This window comes from Phocoena phocoena, chromosome 3, assembly GCF_963924675.1.
Source record: "Phocoena phocoena chromosome 3, mPhoPho1.1, whole genome shotgun sequence".
NCBI classification, from domain to species: Eukaryota; Metazoa; Chordata; class Mammalia; order Artiodactyla; family Phocoenidae; genus Phocoena; species Phocoena phocoena.
The window spans coordinates 128,264,199-128,280,116 of NC_089221.1; the positions used below are offsets into that span (position 1 = coordinate 128,264,199).

The 15,918-nt window shown below is 45.1% G+C and overlaps 1 protein-coding gene across 1 annotated transcript in view; it reads right to left on the minus strand.

Moving 5' to 3' along the window:
- Nucleotides 1-15,918, minus strand: part of FAT2 (FAT atypical cadherin 2) — a 66,690-nt gene that overhangs the window by 30,742 nt on the left and 20,030 nt on the right. The window contains 5 exon segments of the mRNA XM_065874320.1: nucleotides 513-896; nucleotides 3,203-3,436; nucleotides 5,722-5,875; nucleotides 7,892-8,088; nucleotides 9,887-13,945. Of these exon segments, the coding sequence (XP_065730392.1) occupies nucleotides 513-896; nucleotides 3,203-3,436; nucleotides 5,722-5,875; nucleotides 7,892-8,088; nucleotides 9,887-13,945 (5,028 nt within the window).

Sequence of the window (15,918 nt, forward strand, 5' to 3'; positions counted from 1 at the left end):
CAGCCTCTGAATCCTCCCTTCCATGGGATTCTGGGAGTCTGACTTAGATCCTTCTGTGGCTAGGAGAGAAGAGAGCCGGTTTCCTAGTTCTCTCTCTTTATGAGACTAAGGGAAAATTCGGGGGTCCCCGGATGTTTCGGGAAGGCTTTAGGAGGGAAGCAGGCAGCCTTGCCTTGGGCTGCCTAAGCCCCAGATTCTAGCAAGATTCTTCGTGCCTTGGCAGCCAAGGATGGAGGGTGGCTTCAGCCTCCTGGGGCTGGGTGTGAACCAGGACTATGAAGCTGCAAACTGGGAGGAGAGAGTCCTCAATAGAGTCTTTGGTGGGGATGTAGTGGAATAAGGGATGTTTCCATGTAAGCTGGCCCCATGCTACAAGAAGGGACTTGGTACCTGGAGAGATGGAGAGTGAAGAAGGGGCTGAAGGATGCTGGGGAGGGGCTATGGTATGCGAAGAGTCCAGTGTTCCCCAAGACTCTGTGTGTGTGTATGTGTGTAGGGGGTTGCTCCCTCACCTGTGTGGGCGTCCAGGCGGAACCGTCCCTGCTCGTTCCCGCTGACCAGGGACCGCGGTTCCGCCTGGACGCCCACGCAGGTGAGGGTGGCCAGCCGCAGAACCTCCGTGCCACGCTGGGCATCCTCGGGCACCTGCACGCTGTGCTCGGTGTTCAGGAACACGGGCAGGTAGTCATCCAGGCCCACCACGGAGATGGTGACGGTGCCCAGCGTGGACAGCGGTATTGGGGTGCCCAGGTCAGAGGCACGGACGGTGAGCTCCAGTGCTGCCTGTGGCCTGACCCGCAGTGGCTTCTCCAGGCGGATCACGCCTGTGGTGGCCTCGATGGAAAAGCGGCCTTCGGCAGAGTCCGTGAGAGAGTAAACCACCTGGGCATTGGTGCCTGTGGGGGGAGACAGAGCGCGTGATTCATACAGAGGGACCCTCCTCTGGTCCTGCCTGCCGCAGAGCTTTCAGCCAGAGGAGGGCCTAGCCAGCAGGGTCCCCATAAAGGCTAACATGCTTAGGCTGTTAGCAGTGAGACTCTCTCATGTGAGGGTTCTTGACTAGGGTGGGGTTCAAGGCCTCATAGAAAGGTTCTTATGAAGGGGAGGGTTCTGCAAGCCCTTAAGGACATCTGAAGCTGTTTATGTGGAGGTTAGGGTCCAGTGTCAGCTCACAAAATAAAAATTGTGCAAGATCAAAAGCACCCATAGTGAGTTCTTTGGTTGTGGTAGAACAATCCTGTATCTTGATTGTGGTGGTGTTTGCATACATATTCAAATGCGTGCATATAGAAACTGTGAAATCTGAATAAGACTGGAGTCCAATTACCAGTAATGTCCCAGGGCCAGTTTCCTGGCTTTGATATCATACTGCAGATGCTGCCGTTGGGGGAAGCTGGGTGAAGGGTGCTGGGCCTCTCAGTACTATTTTTGCAACTTCCTATGAGTCTATAATTATGTCAGAATAAACCAAAACAAACAAACAAAAAAACACACACCCACGGAAAGTTCTTAGTAAATCAAAGCATGTGGTGTTTTTCCAGCTCTGATTCAGGTGCCATTATTTCCTTGGGTTGTGGACCAAATGAAGCAGTTGGCTCATGTAGGGACCATAGCGTCTGAAGAACACCAACATTTAGTGCTCAGCCATGAGAGCCTTACCCAGTGGGAAAAGCACAGGCTCTGAGCCTATAGGGATTGAGTCTTATACACACGTGGGGACACACAGCCCTTTCATTGAATTTACATGAAATAAATGTGCATACCATGCACATTCTCCCATGTATGAATTTTCTGGAGAGAGAGAGAGGCGCTGGTCAGGCTATATTTGGAATATTGAGGGGGAATATTTGGGTTAGAATAATAATAACAGCTTTGAAGTGTTAATGGTTAATTGGTGCAAGGCCAGAGGATGAATCCTAGAAGAGAGGTGGGATTGGAAAAACGAGATTGAAGAAACTAGGGCCCTTCTACCCAGAAAGGGAACCTTGAGGCTGGAGCAGATAGTCACCACCTCCTAGTGTCTGAAGGGCTGTCATGGGCGAGGGTCTGGGAGATCTGTGTGGCTGCAGAGGGCAGGACCGTGATTGACAGATGTCTGCTCCAAAAAGGTAACACTTGATAATTATCTGAGGTACCATGGAAGGAAGGGGCTGCCTAGGAAGTAGGGAGCTTCCTGTCCCTGGAGGTGTGCAAGCACTGGCTAATTGAGCATTTGCAGGGCCTTGGATGTTAGATGCCTTTGCACTGCTATTTGCCCTCCCTAGGACCCCTGCATTCCTCCAAAATCTCTCACCTTCGTCAATGCCAACCTAAAACTCACTTCCTCTAAGAAGTCTCAAATTTACTCTGTTGGTGTCAAACAAAACAGGGTGTTTTGATCCCTCTTTTATCACCATCATCATCATCATCATTGTCATATCCTATGTTCCTCTGGCAACTTTGACCCGGACAGTATTTTTTTACCCAACCTAAATTATAAAATTTAATTCAAGAAAATTGGATGTGTATATATATATACACACACATATATATGTGTATATATATATATATATATATTAAACATGTATATATATATATATATATATATATATATATATATACATATATCTATAGATATAGAGATCTCCACAATGAAACACTTCATGATGTCAGAAGCTATTATTGGTATAATATGGAATGAAGACTCCTGGACGAATCCAATTTGCCTTGTAAGTAGTAAAAGGAAAAGAATTAACCCTAATGAAAACAATGTCATTACAATTAAAATGCAAAATAAAATGTAAAATATTCCACTTCATTGACTAGAAAATTGATCCAAGAATTTGATAGACTTAATGGAGTTTGTGCCCTAAGTTTCTTTCTTGTGGCCAATTAATCAGAGTTGAATAATTCTGATTGGTGTATTTCACATTAAATGTTTGTATTCCAATGTTATTGAGATTAAATGGTGGGATTGAAAGGGCTTCAGGTCTAAGTGGCAGTGAGAAACAATGAGGCTGAAATGCCCCATACCAGCTTTGAAACATTGCCAAAATCTTTCGTACCTAGCACTTAGGTATGCAGTTTGTGGACATTTTCCACTTGTACGTGTCTGTAGGCTCAGGAGTGAGGTATTGCCAGTCTCAGAGCAGCACAGAGAAAGCCAGACCTTCGCCCAGGGTGACCCTGTAAGCAAATGGCCTCCAACCCTTCTCTTTCTCACCTTGGTCTGGGTCCCTGGCCAATACCACCGCAATGGGGGTCTTCACCGTGGTGTTGTCGAAGACTGCCACAGCACAGTGGCTGGGGAAGAACCGGGGGGCGTTGTCATTCACATCCTCCACGTGAAGGGTCACATCTGCCTGGCACGATTGGCCGCCTCCATCCGTCGCCTTGGCAACAAGGCTGTACGCATCCTTCTTCTCTCGGTCTAAGGCTGTGAGTGTGGTCAGCTCCCCTGGCCAGAGAAAGGACAGCAAGTGAGCTTTCTCTGGGGGCCATGACCCCAGCATGTGACTTCCTGATGTCTATGTGAGACAAACCCAGCCATGCAGTGTGCTGTCACAGAGAAAAGGGGTCAGTCCTGTGTACAAATGGTTAGGAAAGGGGTTCAGTCTTGTAGCTTCCCACACCTGCTCGCCTCCCTAGTCACATTCCACCACCACATCCCCAATTTAAGATCCACACCAACAAGCTACAAAGAGGCACAACATTTTAAAAGGCCAGTTAGGCAATTTCTAACAGCGCATAAAATGGGTTTATCCTTTGGCCTGCAGTTTTACTTCTAGGAATGTATCCTATAGAATAATCAACCCAAGGATAAAATATACATATAGAGATATTCTCTGCAGCATTCTTTATAAATAGCAACATACTGAAAATAGCCTGTGTCTTTCAGAAAGGTACTGGTTAAATATATTATCATTTAGCCATATAGTAAAATACTATGCAACACAAAAGGAATTATGATAGAGCTTTATGTACTGCCTTGTTAATAGCGCCAAGATATTGCTATGAGCAAAAAGTCACAACGTAGTATGCTACATAGAGATGTGGGGGATGCGTGGAAAAGCGGTCTGATAGAATATATACCAAGAGTGCTTATCTTTGGGGGAGAGGCTGGTTATCATGAAGACTTTCCAATTTCCGCATAATACATGCCTACGTGGTTTGAATTTTTGAATAATGAGCATGTATTATTTCCATACTCAGAAAAACCGCCGAGTTTTTCTTTTTGTTTTTTTTTTTAAGACCCCACCGATCATCCTGCAGCTGGACAAACAGCAACAGAGATTAGGTCACCTACTTGGGGTCACTTGGGGTGACTCAGCATGCCCATGCTGGGGTCAGACAGGGTAGTGCTGTCTCCTTTTTATTTATTTAATTAATTTATTTGTTTATGGCTGCATTGGGTCTCCGTTGCTGCACGCGGGCTTTCTCTAGTTGCGTCGAGCGGGGGCTACTCTTCATTGCGATGCATGGGCTTCTCACTGCAGTGGCTTCTCTTGTTGCGGAGCACGGGCTCTAGGTGCGTGGGCTTCAGTAGTTGTGGCTCGGGGGCTCTAGAGCGCAGGCTCAGTAGTTGTGGCGCACGGGCTTAGTTGCTCCGTGGCATGTGGGATCTTCCCGGACCAGGGCTCGAACCCATGTCACCTGCATTGTCAGGCGGATTCTTAGCCACTGCGCCACCAAGGAAGTCCCAATGCTGTCTCCTTCTATCCAGACAGTTTTCTGGGATACCAGCTCTCACCTGCCACCTCCCTGCTCAGGAACCTCCAAGGCATCCTTTGAGCTACTGACTCCAAGTCAAGTGTCAGCAGCTGGCTCTCTGTCACCTGGGCCTTCTGTGCTGTCCGTCTCCACACCCTTCCTTATAGCAGCAGGACAGGGATCCCTCCTTTTCTAAAGGAAGCAGTCTCTACCCTGTCTTCTCCACCAGATGCTCACAGGCCAACCTCTCCCAAGTATTCGTGGTCTATTCTGCTGGGCTGTCTGTTTCCCACTCTCCGCTTTGTCCCCTAACTGATAATAATTGACAATAGAAACCATAGCTACTGAATTCTTATTATGTGCCAGACCTGGGCTAGATTTCTATATACTTTATTTGTTGGGATCCTTGCAACAATGCTATGAGATTTTATCTCAGTCTGCAGCATACAATCTTGAGATCATGTCTTTGACCATGACTCTCACCTGCTCGAATCCTTTAATGGCTCTAAAGGTGGAATTTGGCCCCCCTGCTCAGAAGGGCCTCGTCCTTTGCTCTCTCTCCCTCCCCACCTTCTGTGCACCAATTTCTGGCTGTCTCTCGGGTCCTCAGATGTGCGTGCCCTTTCCCAAAACAAGGTCCTCGTATAAAATCTCCTTCTGCCTTGAATATCCATCCCTACCACTCCCTTAGCCCCTGGCTACATTTCCTCAGAGAAGTTTTACTTAACCCTGATCCCAAATTTAAGTCCTCCTGTCAAACCTCCCCTAGCGTCCTGCATTTTTTCTTAGCACACATCAAACCACTGATTCAATGACTGCCTTTCCCACTGGATTGTAAAGACCTAGATCTTGTCTTATCAGTTTATGTCCTTAGCATCTAGTGAATGCTCGACACGCAGTGCCATATGTTTGCTGAGCGGATGGATGGATGGATAAGTAGATTCCTGTTTCTTTTCTAAGGAGCCTGGGTACTGGGCCCTGGTTATTCAGTGTATAAGTTCTTTGCTTGATCCTGCAGCTCAGGAAACCTACCTGTATGAGGATCCAGCTTGAATTCATCTGCCCCAGGACCATGCAGTGAATATGTGATCTGAGCATTGGTATCGGAGTCCAAGTCTGTTGCAGAAACTTTCAAAATGAAGTGTCCTAGAGGTACATCTTCACTGACTTTGCCAGTGTAGAGAAGCTGGAGATAGAAGACAAAGAAGAGGGGGATTATGGGAGATGCGCTGAGATTCAGAGAGAGGCAGAGTGACAGAGAGGGAGACAGAAGCAGAGAGAGAGATTAGAGAGCAGAGATGGAAGCGGGTAGGGGAGAGAAGCAGAGAGGGGGAGGGAGGAGAACAAAATAAGATGGAACGTGCAAGGAAATGGAGATTAAAAACAAGGAGAATGATGACAAGAGACATAGTCAGAAAAGCAAAGAATGAGAGAGAATTTCCATCATCTGAAAGCTCACACTCAGGGCTAGAAGGACCTGCCGCAATCTGTTACTCCACAGGGGCCACATTGCAGAAGGGGTGGCACGGGGGAGAGGCTGGAATTCCCTGAGAACCCAGTGCTCTTCCAGCTGCTGGCTCTGGGCACAGCTTCCAAGCAAACCGGTCCCCCCACTGCATGGTGTGGGTGAACATGGACACCTGTACGTGCTCCAGGTGGGGGCTTTGTGCCTGGGGGGCTGTGTGGAGACAGCCCCCAGGCTTCCTTTCCCTGGCTCTGCTGATGCTATTGACCACCTCTGAGAAGGCCAGGGTGAACTTGGCCCCAGCCTCTTCCAGCATGGGGAGGGTGCAGGCTGGTTGGCAGGATGCTGAGGGGAAAGAAGAGGAAGGTGTGGCTACCATTCTCCCCCAAAAGGCTGCCCTTCTGAGACCACCTAAAAAGTAGTCATCTTGGATCCTGCAAAGACTTTTTTCCATGCACCCCACTTGATAACCCAGGTTCTCTTTTTCTATTCTGCTTCTATGAGGTTGGAGCGTGGAAGACAGTGGAAGAAAAGGTGTAAGATATATGATTTTTGTGTGTTCCAAGGTGTGTGTCCGTATATATGTGTGTGGACAAATAAAGTATGAAGAATTGAAGTATATATATATTCACATGCATATGTAAGTATGTGTGAGTTATAGATGTACATTTGTGTATATGGATGGGTATACTTATGGATGAATGTTGTGGGTATGTAGGTGTATGCTTATGTGTATCTTTGTGTATATATATATATATATAGAGAGAGAGAGAGAGAGAGAAAGAGGTATTTGCATATTTATAGAGAGTTGTACATGATCTTTTGACTATGTGTGTGTGTGAGTACCTACGTATAAGTTTGCATTTATGTATATATACTGAATAGCTGGATTTTATATAAATTTGAATTATGCTAATTTGATGTTATAAAATTTATATGTTAATAGTTTAACTTTATCTGCAAACTTTGAAGTAATGCAAATCTCCCCAAAGTTAAAAATTATTTACTGTGTTTAAAAAAATATGTTTAAAAGCAATGCTACATGACAGTAGTTGTTGATTTATGCCGTCTAAGAATGCAGTTCCTCTCCTTACACATGTGAACGCGTACACACACACACACACACACACCACTCAACATTTTCCTTGGGAAATTTAGTGTTGAATTACATGAAGTCTCAGGAAAGTCTCCCTTATCAAAAGTGTAACTGCCCTGTCTGCATGTTTGTTTATACATATAACCTGGAGTAGGGTCTCTGTTGCTCTGTATAACCCATTCATATGTAGGGATAGGCCCATATAGGCATGGCGAGTGGTGTGGGGTGTCTCGGGGGAAGGTCTCTTTGGATGTATTTGATAACAATGAGCCATGCTAACAAGTTGAGCAGTGGAGGGGCTTTCCCAATGGGCATAGCAGGCTTTTTTGAGAATGAAGAATTTACTTTACTTCTGGATATGTTTTGCAGAGAAAAGGATATTTTTTATGGAGTGTAGGGGAAGAGGTATGGACCATGGGTCCTAAAGAGCTTGGTGACATCCCTTTGGAGGGGGTGGAAGGAATCACCTAGAATCTCCCTTGCCTAGGGCGCTAGTCGGAGGCCAGCCAAGGAGAAGCAAGGGCAAGTGTGGTCAACGATGTCCAGTTCCAGAGATGGTACCCTGAGTCCTTCTCCTTCCTCTTGCCCTTCACTCCAGCTTCCTTGCCTCTACTCCTCCCCCACCCTCACCAGGCTCTCACCTCTGAGCACTGCGGGCTGTTATCATTGATGTCCAGGACAAAGATCTCCACGAGGACTGAAGCCTGGAACTTGCCATCAGAAGCGGTGATTCGGAGCAAGTACTTGGCCGTGTGCTCACGGTCCAGGGTCTTCCTCGAAAAAATCCTCCACTCATCCCCAACTTGGCTGATGCCAAACTGGCCCAGGGGGTCTCCCTCTAAAAAGATGGGACAGAGTTTCCTGAATCCAAGCAACAGGAACAAACCAGGCTTTGTGCCCTATGTGGCTGCCCACCTGACACTCTTTTTTAGGATTGTTGGGAAAGGCAAAAATTTCCTCCCTTAGCTAAGGACCCATAATTCTGCAATGAGTCCGTTTATCTGGTGTTATGAAGCCTCTACCAACTTCAAAGGCCTCCATTCAATGGAATCATCACTGCAAGAAACACTGCTCCAGAATATGTGGCTGAAGGGCAGGTTTTTTATTTTTGTGCATTGGAAGGCATCGGAGGAAGTTAAAGGGAAGCAGATTGCAATTCTAGAAAAGAACCTTCTAGTATCTAGTATCTGTTCAACAGTGGAGGGGTGGGAAATGATCAGTAAAAACTCTCTGCGGGGGCTTCCTTGGTGGTGCAGTGGTTAAGAATCCGCTTGCCAATGCAGGGGACACGGGTTCAAGCCCTGGTCCAGGAAGATCCCACATGCTGTGGAGCAACTAAGCCCGTGCGCCGTAACTACTGAGCCCACGTGCCACAACTACTGAAGCCTGTGCACCGCAATGAATAGTAGCCCCCACTCGCCACAACTAGAGAAAGCCCACGTGGAGCAACGAAGACCCAATGCAGCCAAAAATAAATTAAATAAATACACTCTCTGAGGCTTTATTTTATGACTGAGGACACAGGCTAAGTGGAGGTTCAGATGGATCGCTAGATTTACTTCTGAGTTATCTTTCCTTGATACCAATCACTGAGAGGAGAGATGGATTTTTGAGATTCTAAGATGCCAGAGTCCTCAGATTAAACTATTCCAAGAGTTGATGATATATTGACATTTATTATTCTATTATTCAGAGATTTTAAGACTTTTGTGTTTTTAAGAGTCTGATATTACAAGATGACAAGATTCTATTTCACTAAGACTCCATATTTCAAACAGCTCTGATCCAGGATATGTCTCCAGGAGTCTATGATTCTTGGTTGGAACTTTAGGCTCATTAACTCTCCACCAGACAGCTGTGATAGCAGAAGAAACCATGACTATGGGAATGGAATGACATGGTACCTGGGAGATGGGGAAAGGGACACTGAGAAGTAAAGAAACTCTCTTTTAGCCACTGATTGGCACATTTAGCCACTGGGCAGAGATTGGGGAAATGTAGGTTTACAATAGGTATCCACTGGGGAAAGCAGTTTGTAGGGTATGGTTTTAATCCCAGCCCTGATGCAAGCTTGGAGTGTGACCTTGGTTGAGTTTCTTCCGCTATCTGGGCTTTGGTTCTCCCATGTATGAAATGAGGGGATTGGGCTGGAATCATATCCAAGAAAGTGTTTTTGCTCCAACACTTAGGTCCTATGGTTGACTAGGCAGCGTTTTCTACTATTGACAGCTTGCCCTAGGCAGAATACTACTCTACAAGGACAGTCACCTCACAGAGTTTTCATGGACCACACAACTGTTGATTCCCTCTCTGTCTCCCAGAAGCTAACTGAGAACAGTTGCAGGATCTCACTTCTAGTCTATCTACTCCATCTAAGGTAATAAGAAATCCTCTTTACAATGCACTTTGCAAAAAGCTCTCAAAGCTTTTTCAGGTTAGATCTTACAAGCATCCCTGTGAGTTGATTGAGAACAGGCATGCCAAGACTACAGATGGAGCAGTTGAGGTCTTGGGACGTTAAGTGATTTACCCAAGGTCACATTGCTAATGAGTGGCAGAGCCATGTCTTAGGGAACCTCTTATTGGACTTTTTTCAATGCACCCCAGTGACTCTGTTCCAAGATAGGTATACTTACCTGTGATATAGCAGGTGACCTGTCTGTTCTGCTCAGAGATATCAGCATCCAAAGTTTTAAGAGTGGCCACAGGTTCACCAGGTTCACTGTTCTCAACCACAGATCCTCTGTAGTCTTCAGAAGCAAATCGGGGGGCATTGTCATTCTCATCTGTAATGGAGACTTCAACCAGGACCTGAGAAGATAGCTGGATGGTCCGGCCATGGTCATAGGCCACCACATAAAAGTGGTAGATCTGGCTGGTCTCACAGTCAAGTTCCTGGAGTGTGGTGATCCAGCCAGTTTCACTGTCAATGGCGAAGAGCTCATGGATATTGCTGCCAGGGTCCACGGGCAGCCTATAGCTCACCTGGCCATCATTCCCAGTGTCCTGATCATTGGCAGTCACTTGAATGACTGAGGTCCCCACTGGCATATTCTCAGTGAGAACAGCCTTATATGGATCAGCCTCAAATACAGGCCTGTTGTCATTGACATCCTTCACTTGGATGTTGACAGAGACCAAGGAACCCAAGTAAGTGTCATTATGGGGGCAATGTGCCATCAAATCAATCTGGTACCATTTGGTGGACTCATAATCCATGGCCTTCCTCACCTTTAGAACCCCTGTGTCTTGGTCCAAGGAAAAGATGCCATCCTTGTTGCTCTCTGGTGTGGTGCCCTGCACTAGACTATAGATGACTGGATCTTGGGCTGCCACTGCTTTAACAGAACCAATTTCAGACCCTTCTGGAAGGTCCTCCGATGCAGAAAAAGTATATAGAGGTTCAGAAAATTTGGGCAAGGATACTTCATTAGGAACCACCTGAAGTCGTAACAGCATGAGAGAGTTCCAGTGAGGAGGGCCCCCATCTTGGGCTTTGATTTTTAAGTCAAAGGCCCGATTTTCCAATCCCACCAGGCTCTCTTTCACCTTGACAACACCAGTGGTTGGGTTGACTTCAATGACCTCTTCTTCCAGGTCCTCCACTGAGTCCACTGAGTAGGTGACATCTGCATTCTGACCTTCGTCTGCATCATAGGCCAGCACCTGGATGACTGGGGAGTCTTTACTGATGTTGGATTGAATGGATACAGTGTACTCAGATGCTTTGAACCGTGGGGGGTTGTCATTTTCATCCGTAAGAATGATCTTCACAGTGCAGAAGGCCACTCGTCCTCCTCCATCCTGAGCCATGACCTTAATAGCAATGACTCTTTCTGTGGAATTTTCCCGATCCAATTTCTGCAGAGTGGTGATCTGGCCACTGGGGTTTATGGAGAACTTCTCACCTGCTAGTTTATTGATGATGGTGTAATCTACAGTGCCATAGGGACCACTGTCTTTGTCTATGGCTAACAACTCAATCACCTTGGTTCCCACCTTTGCATTCTCAGCTAATTCTGCCTCATAAACATGCTGCTGGAACTCTGGGCTGTACTTGTTGGCATTTGTAGTATTGATATACACAGGCACAGTTGCTCGGAAGACCCCATCAGAAGCACCTACCCGCAGATTGTAAGAAGAATACAAGTGCTTTTTGCAAAGGTTGAACATAGAAATTATGCCCGATGAACTGTTAATGGAGAAGTGCCTGTCCTGGTTGCCAGAGAGAATCAGGTACTCCAGGCGGGAGGCGTCCCTGCTGTCGGGGTCAAGAGCTTGGACTTTGAGAACCAGGTGTCCACAGGTTGCTAGCTCACTGACATTGGCTTCATACTGAGGTTGCCTGAACTCTGGGGGATTGTCATTGATGTCAGACACATTGACAACCACAAGGGTTTCGCCAGTTAGTGGGGGGTCTCCTCTATCCATGGCCCTGACCTTCACATTAAAGTGTTGTTGGGCTTCATAATCCAGCTCTTGAACTGTGGACATCTCCCCCGTGCTCCCATTGATCTGGAAGAATTTGGAAACATCCGAGCCATCCTCTACAATCTGGTAAGATACATCACAGTTCTGCCCTGAATCCTGGTCAGAAGCCAACAGTTTGATCACGGGAGTCTGAGCAGGCAAACCTTCTGAGATTGAAGTGGTGTAGACCAATTGAGAGAACGTGGGAGGATTATCATTGACGTCCTCCACCAGGACTTCTACCGTGGCTTCAGAAAATGACCCCAGAGCTGTGTCTGTGGCTCTGACTGTGAACACATGTTTGGTCTTAGACTCATAGTCCAAAGGGCCTGTCACCGTTAGGACACCAGTCTTAAAGTCAGTGGTGAACAGCATCAAGGGCTCTTCCTCCACAATGTTGTAGATGAGCCGGAGTCCCTCTGGACTCCGGGCCTGGGTGTGGAGAATTGGGGTGTAGAGTGTGATATTTTCAGGCACTCTGACTTTGTAGTAAGGACTCTGAAACAGTGGGTTGGATTTATTTCTCACAATGACAAGTACCTCTTCCTCAGTCTGGAGGGATGGGGTTCCTCCATCTCGAGCAATGACTTTGAGGTGATACTTATTTAGAGCTTGATAATCAAAGGGTTTCTTTAATGATATGTCCCCAAGATAGGGGTCGATTCGAAAATATCTGTAATCTTCTGCAAATGCATATGTGACAGCACCATTCACCCCCAAGTCCTGGTCAGTGGCAGATACCTGAAAGAGGACGTCCCCTGGCTCTGTGCCATCTTGGATGATTGTGTGGTAGGGCAGATGTTTAAATTCAGGGCTATTGTCATTGACATCCTCAACAGAGACTTGGACCAGAGCCTGAGCCACCCGCTGAGGTGTCCGACTGTCCCTCAATTCCACCGCCACTTCATGAGTGTCCTGCTGTTCTCTGTCAAATGCCACACCTCTTGTCTGCAACACGCCTACTGATTTGACCATATGAAACATATCTGTGCCATTCAAGAGAAAGTAAGATAGGGTGTCATTCAAACAATTGCCCTGGGCACCAAGAATCACCAGTGCCTTTCTGTCCAGCAAATTCTCCTTCACTGTTGCCCTGTAGACATCCTGGTCAAAGTGTAAGCTTGTGTTAAGGGCTTGTGTCAAAGAAATTTTTACTAGTGCAGTATCTTGATACAGGCCATCAGAAGCCTTGATGATGAGCTCCCGAGAGAGTCCCAGCAAAGCAGGATTCAACACAGATATGCGGCCAGTAATGGGATGGATGGCAACAGCTTCATCAGCATTGCCAGTTTGGATGCTATAATTGACTTCTGAGTCATCGTCACTGGCCTGCACCATGAGGAGCTCCATACCCCGGTGGATGGGCTTCAGTACTGCTACTTCATATATCTGGTCTGAGAACCTGGGGGGACAGTCATTTATATCTCTGACATTGATTGTGACCTGGGCAGCCGTGGGTGCAAATAAGACAGGGCTTCCTTGGTCATGGACGTAGACGTTGAATTGGAAAGAGGGCATGCTCTCGTAATCCATCTCTGATACAGTGGTTAGGGTTCCCATGCTGGGATCGATTTTTAAAAACTTCAGAGCTTCTGGCTCCAAAATTTTATAGACCAACAAGGAATTAGCTTCTTTGTCACTGTCAGAGGCACGGATCACAAGGGGGTTCTTGTTTGCATCCACTATCATGCTGTTCGGTGCAGCTGCTTCACTAATTTGACCCACAAAAGTCAACTTTGAGAACATGGGAGCATTGTCATTTTCGTCAATGATATAAACAAGAACCATGACATCAGTAAATGCACCCGCCATATTGCTGCCTCGGATTTTCAGCTGGTACGATGAAATTTTCTCATGGTCCAAGTTCTTCTGGGTAGAAATGAGTCCAGAATATGAGTTCATGGAAAATACACCATTCTTGTTTCCCTCTCTTAACTCATAGGTAACTTCTGAGGAGCTTGTAGCTGAGATAAGGAGGATTGGGGAACCAACAGGGATTGATTCAGGGATCTCTACAAAGTACTCGGAGTTTGAAAAGATGGGGGCACTGCTATCTGAGGGGTAGACATGAATGATCACTGTAGCCAGGTCATGCCATTGTGGGGAGCCTTGATCTTCTGCCTTCACTGTCAGAGTATACTGGGCATGATTTGCCTGATCAAGTGTCTGTGCCAGAGTTATGGTGCCTAGTAGGGCATTGATGTTGAAGAAACCTTCGCTGTTCCCTGAAACAAAAGACAAGATAAATTGACGTTTACCACACCCTCAAGAGGTACCAACTAGGCTTTCTAGATCAGTAAAAGGCAATCACACAAAAGTTGGACAGGGCAAAATCCACATCCTGCACCACCCTGGATTTAATTATGATATAATGTGTAGGGTAGATATATACTTCACGAAATTCCTTATGTGGTGCTCATATTAGGTGCTCCATAAATGGAAGCTTCAATGATCACTAAGTGTTCGGGCTGCAACTTAAGCTATAAACTAAAGCAGTAGTAGGTTTGTGGAGCAAAGAAAGGAGACATACTTTGTAGGAAAAGCACACTCCACTCTGTATTTCAGTGTTGACTTTTACAGGACAAACTCCAGTTACGTTGTTTAGAATTTTAACCCATTCTTTACGTAACTTGTAATAGCTTTGATTATATACTTGCTATATGAAAATTGTAAATATGGAGTCAAAACTGATACGGACTGGAAAAACCACCTTGTCTAGTCCTCGTATAGTCTATTGTGGGAAAGTCCATTGTCAGGCTTGGGAGTGAGTGGCAATGGGTTGAGTGGGGAGGGACTGGATAGCACACACAGATCTTGAGGCTCCTGATCAAATGCCCTTTCCACCACACCTGGATTTCCTAAATTTTAGGCATTCTCACACCGCCTTTACAATTTTTTTTAATATTCAGCAACTACCTATACAATAGTATAGTATATGATTTATGTCATTATTTAATGGATATTTTCCTTTAAATTGGTTTGTTTTTTTAATTTAAAATATTTTTAACAGGCAGCTTTATATTGGTACTTTAAAAAGAAAACCATTATTGCTTGTCATAAATCAGAAGTTACCACAAACACCAGTCAATGGAAAATATTTTCTTAAAATCTGGATAAAATCTATTGCTTGCTAAAAGGGTCTGGGCCTGAGAACTACAGGCTTTCTTTGGCGAAGAGTAGCAAGTATTAGAGAACTGCAGAGATTCTAGTACCCAAAGGAGTCTTCCTTGACTTATGAGGAAGCCCAAATGAGAATCGAAAATGGAGTAATTTCTCCATGTCTGATTACCTATCATTTTTGTAATCCTTTTAAAATGTAATGTTTATTTAGATAAATACATAATACCATTTCAAATTTAATTTTTGAGGAAAGTTGTGATTATGTGACATTACATAGTTCACAAAAGATAATGTTGAAAACGAATCATATTTTCCTAAAAAAATATTCTCAAAGTTATCACAGTTTTTAGAGTCTGACCTTACTTGGACTGCAACTATCCTTTTTTTCCTTTCCTTTTTTAATACTGTGGTAAGAACAGGTATCATGAGATTTTACCCTCTTGAATTTTTAGAGGTTATAGTACAGTATTGTTAACTATAAGCGCAATGTCATACAGTGATCTCTAGAACGTATTCAGATTGCATAACTGGTACTTCTTTCCAGTTCCATTGAGATATAATTGACATAGAACATTGCATTAAAGGTGTACAACATAATTTGATATATGTATAAGTATATATTGTGAAATGACTACCACAATAAATTTAGTTAACATCCGTCACTTGACATAGTTACAAATACATTTTTTTCTTGTGATGAGACCATTACCTATTTAATACCATGACGTACACCTGAGTAATTTTGCTCAGGGGTACAGGTCCTTCACTCAGAGGAGTACCGCTTATTACTATTCTTATTTCATTTATCATATTTTATGATATTTTATTATTCCAGTGGCAAAGTAAATAGCCAGGCTTTACCACAAAGCCTTCCATCTGATTCTGCCACTCACGGAAGCCCTTTTCCAGCTGACTAGTGAGGTGATTTCCCAATTTGCCTTTGTGATACAAATCCTAAGTTCGGTCAAAGAACATGGTTTTAATGAGTAAACAGCAATTTAAAAGTAGTTCCATTAAAAGTAGCCAAGTAAACTACTGAACATAATCATAACATTTTATTTTACTGCTGAGAGAAAAA